The sequence below is a fragment of the Octopus bimaculoides genome, chromosome 29 (assembly GCF_001194135.2).
Source record: "Octopus bimaculoides isolate UCB-OBI-ISO-001 chromosome 29, ASM119413v2, whole genome shotgun sequence".
NCBI lineage: Eukaryota > Metazoa > Mollusca > Cephalopoda > Octopoda > Octopodidae > Octopus > Octopus bimaculoides.
Window position 1 is genome coordinate 492,252 of NC_069009.1, and position 13,944 is coordinate 506,195.

The 13,944-nt window shown below is 35.9% G+C and overlaps 2 protein-coding genes across 2 annotated transcripts in view; one reads left to right on the plus strand and one right to left on the minus strand.

Moving 5' to 3' along the window:
• Window positions 1–5,352, minus strand: part of LOC106876538 (zinc finger protein 135) — a 48,887-nt gene extending 43,535 nt beyond the window's left edge. The window contains exon 1 of the mRNA XM_052978016.1: window positions 5,065–5,352. The gene's annotated coding sequence lies outside the window, so the exon portion shown is untranslated. The remainder of the gene's footprint in view (window positions 1–5,064) is intronic.
• The window catches only part of LOC106876532 (zinc finger protein 208), a 22,498-nt gene continuing 12,027 nt past the window's right edge, over window positions 3,474–13,944 (plus strand). The window contains exons 1-2 of the mRNA XM_052977805.1: window positions 3,474–4,309; window positions 6,690–8,956. Coding sequence (XP_052833765.1) covers window positions 7,073–8,956 — 1,884 coding nt within the window. The 5' untranslated portion in view covers window positions 3,474–4,309; window positions 6,690–7,072. The remainder of the gene's footprint in view (window positions 4,310–6,689; window positions 8,957–13,944) is intronic.

Here is a 13,944-nt window from a genome sequence, read left to right on the forward strand (position 1 = left end):
TAAAAGACACCATTTCGAGCGTGGCCGTTTTCGTGCGGGTGACACGTAAAAGCACCCACTACACTCTCTGAGTGGTTGGCGTTAGGAAGGGCATCCAGCTGTAGAAACTCTGCCAAATCAGACTGGAGCCTGGTGTTGCCATCCGGTTTCACCAGTCCTCAGTCAAATCGTCCAACCCATGCTAGCATGGAAAGCGGACGTTAAACGATGATGATGATGATGATGATATATATATTGTAGAAACGGTCGTAGAGTATTACGATAATAACGTAATATTTGAAAAAAAACTTGAAGGTAAAGTTGACAGAATGAGAAAAAAAGCTGGAACGAAATCATCCCGCCAGTAGAACCATCTATTGGAGAATTAAAGAAATACAACCATATAAGGGGAGATAACTTTTACAACACTAAATGCAAGGTGCAAGGAAATATTTAAAGAAGGTGATTAATAATCGATCACCGATTTTTGTTTATGTCTGAATACGGTAAGTTGACAAAGATCTCCTTAAAGGCTATAATAATGATACTAATGAATAATAACGTAAATAATAGAATTATGTGAACCTTTTGGTGTTAAAGTAATTTCGAAGGGAAAACGTAACAACATTAGGAAAATATATTTCCTCGTCTTAAATAACTTGGAAAATGAAATGTTGATCTGATGTTTAGGAAAATATGATCGGCTGTTACATGTTATATAAAGGAAATTAATAGGCAAAATGAGATGCTGTCCTGTTAATTGTTGCTGTTGTTGGCACTCCGTCGTTTACGACGTCGAGTGTTCCAGTTGATCCGATCAACGGAACAGCCTGCTCGTGAAATTAACGTGCAAATGCTGAGCACTCCACAGACACGTGGGCATAACTACAGGGTTTTACCCTACAGACTTTGGGAGGTCATAACTTTAAGAAAAATGAATATTTTTTAATGAAATGTTCTATGCGTATAGTATTTACTATGTAGAATCCGAATATACAAAAATTTCTGGTGAAAGTGTTTTGGAATGAGGGTGGGGGACATTTTCGGAAATTCCAACAGAGTCCAATTAAATTCTTCTTAACTTCCAGGAAAATAAATATTTTTTCGTGAAATTTTCTACAAATATACCCTGATGTATGTACATTTCGAGCATGTAGGAATTTTGAAGGAAACAACTGCAGGTTATTTTTGAGAAGCGTTCCCCACTCGGTGGTGTTTCGGAGCAAGTCGTCCATAATTGTTTCATTTTTCTCTATTATGTGCATCCGTAGATTTGTAATGAAGTAATACGCTGCTTCTGTTCTCTTCTACTTCTCTACTAGAAACGTTTACTTTGGAATTTACTTCTATTGAGAAAAAAAAAAAAATCGCGTGCATGTTATTTTTAACGAAAGTTTTCTTATGACGGCTTCTCTTCACTGTCTAGAAATCTCGTGTACCCATAACGTAGTTCTCGGGGATATTCAGCGTAACACAGAGTGTGACAAGAAAGTGTGAGAGAAAGTTGTGGTGGAAGAGTACAGCAGGGTTCGCCACCATCCCCTGCCGGAGCCTCTTGGAGCTTCATGTGTATTCGCTCAATAAACACTCACAGCGCCCGGTCTGGGAATCGAAACTGCGATCCTATGACCGTGACTCCGCTGCCCTAACCACTGGGCCATTGCGCCTCCACACCAGTAAATAATAGGGTCATGTGAACCCTTCAAAGTTACAGTATTCATGTAGAAGTGAAAACACTTAGAAAGATTGAGAAAATATGCACCATCGTCTTGATTTTTCTGAAAGGTATAGGAAAACAAATTTAGGGTGTAACACACTTCTGTAGGCATGCCTGTCTTTCAACGCCTCGATGATATCCGACCCATGCAAGCATAGACATTAAATAGATGACTGTTAATTTCGTAATATTCGCGACGATGAATTACTATATTGTTTCCCAATCCTTCTTATCTTACTACTTCTTTTCCTCTTTCAGAATATCACATCATGTTGACACACAAGAAATTTCTACGTTCGAATGTGCCTTTGACATTTTTATCAACTTTCATCACCTAAAGGAAGACGATATATTTATAAGGAGCATTCATCAATATAAGTAAACTCTATGACGAACGATAGCAAAATATTTTTCTTCTCTTCAATGTCTGGGATGTAGAGAAGGTAATTGCTTTAGAAGCTTGAATAACTTTAACGAAGGAATTGACAGTATTCATCTCCTGGATTAGATATTATGTTAGATCACAAATGAGAGAAACATAGCATTAAATTATTCCCTGAAAATAGTGACTCAACTGTACATGAACATATTCATAGCAAGAATATTGTGATTTGTATGACAAACTATTCTCTCATAATGAATCATTTAACTAAACGAAAAAACCCTGACACAGGAGAGAAACCATATCATTGTGATATTTGTGGTAAATCATTCTCTCAAAGTAGTCACTTGACTAGTCACATACGTACACATACAGGAGAGAAGCCATATCATTGCAATATGTGTGGTAAATCATTCTCTCGTAATAGTCTCTTGACTAATCATAAACGAATTCATACTGGGGAAAAACCATATCATTGTGACATCTGTGGTAAACCATTTTCTGCAAATAACAATTTATCTCAACACAAGCGCATTCATACAGGAGAGGAACCATATCATTGTGATATTTGTGGTAAATCATTCTCTCATAGGAGTAACTTAACTGAACACAAGCGTAAGCATACAGGAGAGAAGCGATATCGTTGTAATATCTGTGGTACATCATTTTCTCTAAACAGTGTTTTAACTAGTCATAAACGTATTCATACAGGAGAGAAGCCATATCGTTGTGATATTTGTGGTAAATCTTTTTCTGAAAATAGCACTTTAACTACTCACAAACGTATTCATACAGGAGAGAAACCATATCATTGTGATATCTGTGGTAAATCATTCCCTACAGCTGGTAACATGAAAAGCCACACCCGTATTCATACAGGTGTGAAGCAATATCAATGTGATATCTGTGGTACATCATTTTCCCTAAGTAGTGCTTTAGCTAATCACAAATGTATTCATACAAGAGTGAAGCCATATCACTGTCATATCTGTGGTAAATCATTTTCTAAAAATTGTGTTTTATCTTGTCACAATCGTATTCATACAGGGGAGAAGCCATATCACTGTATTATCTGTGGTAAATCATTCTCTCAAATGAGTTCCTTAACTACACACAAATCAACACATACAGGAGAGAAGCCATATCACTGTGATATCTGTAGTAAATCATTCTCTTCCAGTAGTCACTTGACTACTCACAAACGCATTCATACAGGAGAGAAACCATATAACTGTGATATCTGTGGTAAATCATTCTCTCAAAGTGGTCACTTGACTACTCATGTACGTACACATACAGGAGAGAAAGCCTATCACTGTGATATCTGTAGTATATCATTCTCTTCCAGTAATCACTTGACTACTCACAAACACATTCATACAGGAGAGAAACCATTCTAACTGTGATGTCTGTGGTAAATCATTCTCTTGTAATAGATACTTGATTAATCACAATTGTATTCATACAGGAGAGAAGACATATCACTGTATTATGTGTGGCAAATCATTCTCTCAAATAAATGCCTTGACTAGACACAAACAGACACATATAAGAGAAAAGCCATAATTTTGAAATACCTTATACATACATATATACATACATACAGATCTCTTCGTACATATATACATATGCACACACACACACGAACAAATATACAAGTATAAGTATATATGAACACATGTAAAACAGATACATCCGCTTAATGTCAAAGTAGCTAGAACTTTATTCTTTCTTTCATAACATTGGTGAAAATTTGATAAAAATGTTAAATGTTTGGAAGAATTTTAGACGGAGGTAATCGGACCGAGAAAATAATTGGAGCGAATCCAGCCTGTGAGTAAGAGCCATCTTGGGGAGAATCGGGGAAATAGATTGGTTTAAAGGGGAATAACTTATACAGCAGGGGAAAATTTTAAAACGAATGGTGATTTAATATCGGGCACTGCACTCCGTCGCTTACGACGTCGAGGTATCCAGTTGATCCGATCAACGGAACAACCTGCTCGTGAAATTAACGTGTAAGTGGCTGAGCACTCCACAGACACGTGTACCCTTAACGTAGTTTTTCGGGGATATTCAGCGTGACACAGTGTGACAAGGCTGACCCTTTGAATTACAGGCACAACAGAAACAGGAAGTAAGAGTGAGAGAAAGTTGTGGTGGAAGAGTACAGCAGGGTTCGCCACCATCCCCTGCCGGAGCCTCGTGGGTCACTGGTGCATAAGAATACGGTAAGTTGACAAAGATTTATTTTAAGGCTGTAATGATAAAAAGATGAATGATAATAAAGTAATTTCCTATTTGATGTTCGTAAAATCATTGTGATCCAACAAGTTTATTTTAATAAAACACTTCATTATTTATAAGTCGAACACACTACGAGCGAATGAAGGAATGAGTTATTTTGAATAGAGCTTCGCCCTGGACACATTTGAGAATTGTTCAACAATCCACGGCGAGCACACCAAACAATACAAGTAGGTGAATGTGAGAAAGATCGAACCAGTATCGTAATTGTATGGCTTTCATTGATTACCTGCTGACCTGTAAGTATTTCGTTGGAATTCACAATAAAACGGGGAGCTGCAGGCTGTCTCCGCAAGACATACTAATCGAAATGAAATGAAATTTAAACTAAAACAAATTCGATTTTACGAACATCAAATAGGAAATGACCAATAATAATAATGTTGAATGGAAAAATCTGTTGCCTTGTCTTTGACAATTACTTCCAAATTGAAAAGTTGAAAGCCTATTTTTGATGTTACACGTGACGTACATCAATTTAAATAGTTTGTGTTAATATACAGTGGCGTAATTGATAAGTAAAATGAGAAGAAAGCCAGTGAAAAAATACACTAATTGGTTGATATACAGTTTAAGACCTGGTTACGAGATCTTAAAAAAAACCCAGCCTGCTAGGGGTAAAACATTTGTAGAAAACGAATATGACAACAAAAATTTAAGCAAATATACATATACATACCTTCGACTTGGTTGGTAATTATTTGACGGCAATGATTCGAGAGAGGAAGGTATAACTTGGCTGCCTCCGTGAAGAACTTGTGCCATAGACTTTCTTCATGTTGAGAAGTTATAAATAAATATCTTGCAAGATATTGTTGCAGATATTTTGATCGAATTCCTGGATTTTTGATTGATTCTTTTATGTCTCTCCAAAGTCATTTTCCGCACAAATTTCTTCATAAGCGTAATATATGCTGTTTGAAAGGTGCTTCTGTTAAATTTCATTGAAAGACATCCATTTTCCTGATAGCTATGAAGGGGGAGGAAAAAAAAAACGGATCGTGTAAGTTTTACGAAATCCTCTCCCCCACCCCTTCGGAAAACATTTTCCCCAGAAATTTCTTTATAATCGTAATCTGTGCTATTTGAACGATATTTCTACAAAATTTCATCAATATATATCCATTTTCCTGAAAGTTATGAGGGAAAAATCGGATCTTGTGAATTTTCCGAAAGTCCTCTCCGCCCCACCCCCCGTTCGTTTGCGGAAATTTTTGTTTTCATATTCGTTTTCTACACATTTGTTTTTACACCTAGTTACCTGTTTTCGTTTTGTTTCTTTTCGTGATCAGGTCTTGAACAGTATATTAACTAATTAATTAACGTCCTGTTGTTTATCAGGGACTGACTCAATGTTTGCACATGAATACAGTAAGTTGTCAAATATTTCCTTTTAGGCAGTAATAGGAACCCTAGGTATAAGGGCAGCAATTTGAGGGAGAGGGATAATTGATTACATCGACCACAGTATTCACCTGGTACTTCTATTGTCGACCCCAAAAGGATGAAAGGCAAAGTTGATGTTATTAAATAAACCTTTTTGCGGAAATCGGTTTTAAGCACCCCACCTCTTGGGATTTAGGCACAAGGCCTGAATATTGGTGGGAGGGCAGAAATCGATTCCATGGACCCCAGTGCTCTACTGCTTCATGTTTGATTTACCTCGAAAGGTAAATAAAAGTCAACCCCAGTGGAATTCGTACTTTGAAAATAAAGATGTACAGAGCGCTACCCATGGACTCACAATACATGAACTGTAGAGAGGACGGACTTCTGGTTACAATACATGAACTGTAGACAGGATGGACTTCTGGTTAGGTAGGGGAGGAGTCTGGAGACTTAAATGGCCGATCGTACTCTCAGAGGCCCTTCCAGTGTAACTGATTGAAGCGAAATAAACAATACATTGACACACTCTTGTTCCAGATTATTTTTATATATAGCATAACAAAGCTATAGACGAAGAAAATACGGCATGCTAATGACTTTGCCCTGAATAATAGGATTATTGAACCCTTCCAAGTTATAGTAATCACATAGAATGGAAGACACATAAAAACTTTGAGAAAATATGGTTCTTTGTCTTAGATGTATCAAGCATTGCTTTTTCTGAAAGATATGAGACAACTTTAGAGTGTAGCACACTTGTTTGGGTATGCCAGTCTTTCAACACCTCAATGGATTCTGACCCATGTAAGCATAGGCATTAAATGGATGACAGTTGATGCTGTAATATTTGCAATGTTGAATTGCTATGTCATTTATCTTATACTCTTTATCTTACTTTTTCTTTTCCTTTTTCAGAATATCACATCCTGTTGACATCAGAGAAATTTCTTCATTCAGATGTGCCTTTGATATTTTTATAAAATTCCATCAACAAAAGGAGGAAGATATATTTATAAGGAGCATTCATCAATACATCAACCACTTTATATAAATAATATACATGACAAACAACAGCGAATTATTTTTCTCGTCTTCACTGTCTGGAATTTAGAGGAGGTGATTGCTTTACAAGCTTGGATAACTTTACGAAGGAGTTCACAGTTTTCACCTGCTAATTTAGATGAGAGAATCATAGTATTAAATTATTCCCTGAAAATAGTAACTCAACTGAACACAAACATATTCATAGAAATGAATAAAATATCTTTGTGATATGAAAGACAAATTATTCTCTCATAATGGATACTTTAACTGAGCCAAAAAACCTTGATACAGAAGAGGAACCATATTCCTGTGATATCTGTGGTAAATCATTCTCTGGAAAAAGTTACTTGACTATTCACAAACGTACACATACAGGAGAGAAGCCATATCATTGTGATATCTGTGGTAAATCATTCTCTTGTAGTAGTCACTTGTGTAGACATAAACGCATTCATACTGGGGAAAAAACATATCACTGTGATTTCTGTGGTAAATCGTTTTCTGAAAATAGTACTTTAACTAGACACAAAAGTATTCATACAGGTGAGAAGCCATATCCTTGTAATATCTGTGGTCAGTTATTCTCTCAAAGTAATTACTTGACTATTCACAGACGTATTCATACTGGAGAAAAACCATATCACTGTAATATCTGTGGTAAATCATTTTCTCAAAATAACACTGTAACTAGTCACAAACGGACACATACAGGAGAAAAGCCATATCATTGTGATGTCTGTGGTAAATCATTCATGGAAAACGGTCACTTGACTAAACATAAACTGATTCACACAAGACAGAAACCATATCAGTGTGATATCTGTGGTAAATCATTTTCTCAAAATGGTCACTTGACTGGCCACAGACGTATTCATACTGGAGAAAAACCATATCACTGTGATGTATGTGACAAATCATTTTCTGAGAACAGCGCTTTAACTAAACACAAAAGTATTCATGCAGGTGAGAAGCCCTATCATTGCAATACCTGTGGTAGATCATTCTCTTGTAATAGTCAATTAACTAGTCACAGACGCATTCATACTGGGGAAAAGCCATATCATTGTGATATCTGTGGTGAATCATTTTCTGAAAATAGCACTTTAACTAGACACAAACGTATTCATACTGGAGAGAAGCCATATCATTGTGATATCTGTGGTAAATCATTCTCCCGAAGTAGTTACTTGACTAGTCACAGACGTACTCATACTGGAGAAAAACCATATCACTGTGATATCTGTGGTAAATCGTTTTCTCAAAATAACACTGTAACTAGTCACAAACGGACACATACAGGAGAAAAGCCATATCATTGTGATGTCTGTGGTAAATCATTCATGGAAAATGGTCACTTGACTAAACACAAACTTACACATACAAGAGAGAAGCTATATCATTGTGATATCTGTGGTAAATCATTTTCTCAAAATGGTCACTTGACTGGCCACAGACGTATTCATACTGGAGAAAAACCATATCACTGTGATATATGTGACAAATCATTTTCTGAGAACAGTGCCTTAACTAAACACAAATGTATTCATGCAGGTGAGAAGCCATATCATTGTAATATCTGTGGCAATTCATTCTCCACAAATAGTCAGTTGAAAAGTCACAGACTTATTCATACTGGTGAAAAACCATATTACTGTGATGTCTGTGACAAATCATTTTCTAAAAATAGTACTTTCACTAAACACAAAAGTATTCATACAGGTGAGAAGCCCTATCATTGCAATACCTGTGGTAAATCATTCTCTTGTAATAGTCAATTAACTAGTCACAGACGTGTTCATACTGGAGAAAAACCATATCACTGTGATATTTGTGGTAAATCATTTTCTTACAATAATTGTTTAACTAGTCACAAACGTATTCATACAGGAGAGAAGCCATATCATTGTGATATCTGTGGTAAATTATTCTCTGAAAGTAGTTACTTGACTATTCACAGACGTGTTCACACTGGGGAAAGACCATATCACTGTGATATTTGTGGTAAATCATTTTCTTACAATAACAATTTAACTAGTCACGAGCGTATTCATACTGGAGAGAAGCCATATTCCTGTGATATCTGTGGTAAATCATTCTTTCAAAAAGGCCAGTTAAGTACACATGTGAGTACTCACACATAAGTGTTTGTGTAACTGTGTCAAAATTAATTACAAGACAACAATTAGGACTATGTTTTCTGCTAAAAGATTTTTTATCTCTTCAAATTTGACATTGTCAACTTCAATTTCATCAATGTCAATATGAAATTCATGAATATTAACTTCAATATTATGTATAGATGGAAATATATTGACACAACAAGGACTTTGATTTCTGAAGATGGTCATGCTGGATTTTTGAAGAATTTATGAGAGAATAAAGGAATAGGAATAATGAATAAAAAGTTAAATTGACATTGATTTTGTTAGCGTCGTGTTTTCATCATCAGCATCCTTTAGTAGAAATTTTTTTATATGCAAGAGTGGGACAGTGTGACATGAGATGGCAAGCCATGTTGCTGCACTAGGTTCCAGTCTGATTTGTTTGCATTTCTGTGGATGTATTCTAGTGCTAACCAGTTCACAGGTCATGCTGTGTGCTGTGTATATATATGTGTGTATGCAAACACATATACACACACATGAGGTATGGACATAGATGTATGAATATATGCATATACTCTTTTACTTGTTTCAGTCATTTGACTGCGGCCATACTGCAGCACCGCCTTTAGTCGAGCAAATCAACCCCAGGACTTATTCATTGTAAGCCTAGTACTTATTCTATCAGTCTCTTTCGCCGAACCGCTAAGTTACGGAGACGTAAACACACCAGCATCGGTTGTCAAGCGATGTTGGGGGCACAAGTAAAAGAGTATACGTGCAGAAATACTGAGCATGGCTCGGGTTAAAAAGAATATTGAAATTTAAAAACACCATCTAGATGACGCAGGTCTCAACTGCAAGAAGCTGAGATACAAACTTTCTACATTAATAACTCCTCCAACTGATGCTGGTATGGAACATAGATGTTAAGTGAAACGTTAAAAGTAAGTTTCCAACTCATATATATATATATATATATATAAACAAATAGTAAATGAGTATATGCATATATACGTACAGGTATGTGCATACCGACATCCACCTGTATGTATTGCAAACAAAACGTAGACGATATATATAATCCAAAACACGTTTTGAGTGGTTTATTTCGTAACCAAAAAAACAGGTGCAGATTATAAACAATGAAAGGCCAATTTTAGTGACTCATTTGACAGAGGTAGTAGAGAGCCAATAAACCTGACTTTGGATCTTCAAAGTTTACATGAATCCTTGCTAAGTTAATTCTCTTGTGGCTCCATATGATTTCATCTGTAGTGCAGTATTGTATTGTCTAATTTTGTTTTGGAAGTGCTTGGAATCTTGGTCAGTTAACAACTATTTCTTCAGTGGCTCTGGAGGTTGGAGGATTGCAAGGAGTTTAACCATTCCACTACTGCAGCACAGTGCAGGGGTCTCTCCAGGCCACTTCTTTGCTTTATAATGCATGCACTCAGTTGTCATTGCACCAATAGAAACTCTATTGTCAACTGCTGGATCATAATTGAAAGTTGCTTCTCTGCAGTGGAGATCCTATTCCTTACCAGCGGTGCATACCTCTGTTCATCATTTTGAGATGCTCTGGTTTTTGTAGTGCACAGTCTGTTCGATTCTTGGTATGCTTCCCTTTCTGCAGCTGTCTCTCTTTCCCTGGACAGAGACATTCTTTTGTCTGATCTTGACATTGAATGCAAATTTGACACTTTCCTTCTAGGCAGGGTGTAGAAGTTAGTAAACGGTGAAAATAACTGGGTAACGGAAATTATATTTCTTAATACGGGCAGAAAGTAAATAAGAAATTTTTACGGAAAATAAAGAATCGTAATAGGTTGAAGCGAAATTTGCAAGTGAACCCAAGAGCCAGTATTGAAAGAACCAGATACAGAGATATAGAAAAATAGAGAGATAGAGATGACGCTAATGCTAGAAAACCAGAAGTAAATATTTTTAAAATCTTTCAAAGGCATGAAACTAATATTAAAATTTTTTTATGACCAATGTGTGTAAGGAAGACAATCAATTTCTGGAAGTTACTCACAAATTGTTACCTCCCTTCTCCATCTAACCCTGGGGACCGAAAATACCAGTTCCTGTATAAATCCCATTCTGTGTGTGTAAAGGATTATAACAGCCGTATTTTTCAACTCATTGCGCTGAAATTTTACACATAGGTAAAAAACGTCACAGTGGGTGTACCAGTTAAATTTCATGAAAGAACATGTGATTTATTAAATGAATCCCTTTCTGTGTGTGTGTGTGTGTAAAAGAGAATAATCTACCATATAAATCCTGTTCTGTCTGTATGTGTGTGTGTAAAAAATCATAATGGCTGCTTTTCAACTGATTTTTTTCCAAACTGGGAACATACATTTCTTACGTGCCAGGAATTGTTTTAGACTCTTAAATATTCCACATAATAGATATACTGTGGACAGCATGTATAAGTATACTCTTGTATGACCTTATGTATACTTTGTGCAGTTGGTCTATTCTTGTGAATGTACGCGTAACTGGAAGGACAAATCCGTAGTTCCGTACACACTGTTAGTGCACATGTATGGAATCCCCAATTCTACATTGTTATTAAAATACCTCGATTCTATCAGATTCTGAAATTGGTATACACTAATTTTAGTAATCAGACTGACATTGTGTTCACAAACACACACACATCAAATTAAATACAAAACCGAATGAGCTGCAACTAGTTTCATGCTATTATGATACTTGAACAGGTATATTTATAAAATAATCCATGTATCTTAAGGGCATAGAGCCAAAGAATGAAAGCCAAATCTAAGAGGAATCAGGTGCAGCACTTTGGCTTGTCAGCTCATTTCACACTTTCCCCCTCGCGTCTGCAAAGAAAATGGATGTTAAAGTACGTTGATTATGCTGATGAAAACACAACAAAGACAAAATCAATGTTACTGAGAATTTTTATTTAGTATTCTCATTTCTTTATTCTCTTATAACAAATTCCTCAAAAGTCCAGCACAATCTTTGTCACAAATCAAATTCATCACTGTTTTCATATATATTTAGACACCTACATGATACTGAGGTTCATATTCATGAATTTCATATTGACATTGATGAAATTGAAGTTGATAACATGAAGTTTGAAAAGGAATAAACCCTGTCTTTTAGCAGACAAAATATTCATAATTGTTGTCCTGTTGTAATAAATTTTGATAGTGATCCTGTTACAGTTGTGTATGAATACTCACATGTGTACGTAAGAGGCCATTTTGAAAGAATGATTCACTACAGATATCACAATGTTATGGCTTCTCTCCAGTGTGAATATATTTGTGTCTACTTAAACTGCTAAAGTCTGCAAATGATTTACTACAGATATTACAATGGTATGGCTTCTCTCCTGTATGTGTACGTTTATGTGTAGTCAAGGCACTACTTCGAGAAAATGATTTGCCACAGATATCACACAGATATGGTTTTTCCCCAATATGAATACGTTTGTGACGACTTAATGTGCTTTTTTCAGAAAATGATTTACCACAGATATCACACTGATATGGTTTTTCCCCAGTATGAATACGTATGTGAATAGTCAAATTACTATTTTGGGAAAATGATTCACCACAGATATTACAATGATATGGCTTCTCTCCTGTATGAATACGTTTGTGACAAGTTAAGGAGCCATTTTGAGAAAATGACTTACCACAAATATCACACTGATATGGTTTTTCCCCAGTATGAATAAGTTTGTGATGAGTCAAGTTACTCTTTCTAGAGAATGATTCACCACAGATATTACAATGATATGGTTTCTCTCCTGTATGTGTACGTTTGTGTTCAGTCATGTTACAGCTTACAGAGAATGATGTACCACAGATATCACAATAAAATGGCTTCTCACCTGTATGACTACGTCTGTGACTAGTCAAGTGACTATTTCCAGAGAATGATTTACCACAAATGTCACAATATGGCTTCTCTCCAGTATGAATACGTTTGTATTTTGTCACATCACCACTTCCAGAAAATGATTTACCATAAATATTACAATAAAATGGCTTCTCACCTGTATGAGTACGTTTGTGTATACATAGGTCACCATTTCGAGAAAATGATTTACCACAGATATCACACTGGTATGATTTTTTCCCAGTATGAATACGTCTGTGACTAGTCAAGTGATTACTTCCAGAGAATGATTTACCACAAATGTCACAACGATATGGTTTCTCTCCACTATGAATACGTTTGTGACTGGTTAAACAACGATTTTCAGAAAATGATTTACCACAGATATCACAGGAATATGGTTTCTCTCTTGTATCAAGGTTTTTTTAGTTTTGTTAAATTATTTATTATGAGAGAATAATTTGTCATACATATTACAATGATAGTGTGTTTTTAATTTTTATGAAAGTTTGTGTCCAGTTGTGTCACTATTTTCAGAGAATAATTTAAAGTTGTTTTTCATCGGTGATCTTAATATCCAAAACAGATGTAAAATGTTAACTTTTCTATGATGTTACCCAACCTCAATTAACCTGTAAATTGATCATCTCCTGTACATTCCAGACACTGAAAACAAAAGAATATTGCTGTTAAATACAATATTTTCCCATTGTTTATCAAAGATTTTATCTATATAAAGAGATTGATGTATTGATGAGTGGCACCTTGGGCAAGTGTCTTCTACTATAGCCTCGGGCCGTCCAAAGCCTTGTGAGTGGATTTGGTAGTCGGAAACTGAAAGAAGCCCGTATATATATATATATATATATATATATGTGTGTGTGTGTGTGTGTGTATGTTTGCGTTTCTGTGTTCGTCCCCTCAACATCGCTTGACAACCGATGCTGGTGTCTTTACGTCCCCGTAACTTAGCGGTTCGGCAAAAGAGACCGATAGAATAAGTACCAGCCTTACAAAGAATAAGTCCTGGGGTCGATTTGCTCGGCTAAAGGCGGTGCTCCAGCATGACCGCAGTCAAATGACTGAAACAAGTAAAAGAGTATATATAATAATAATACAAATAATATGTG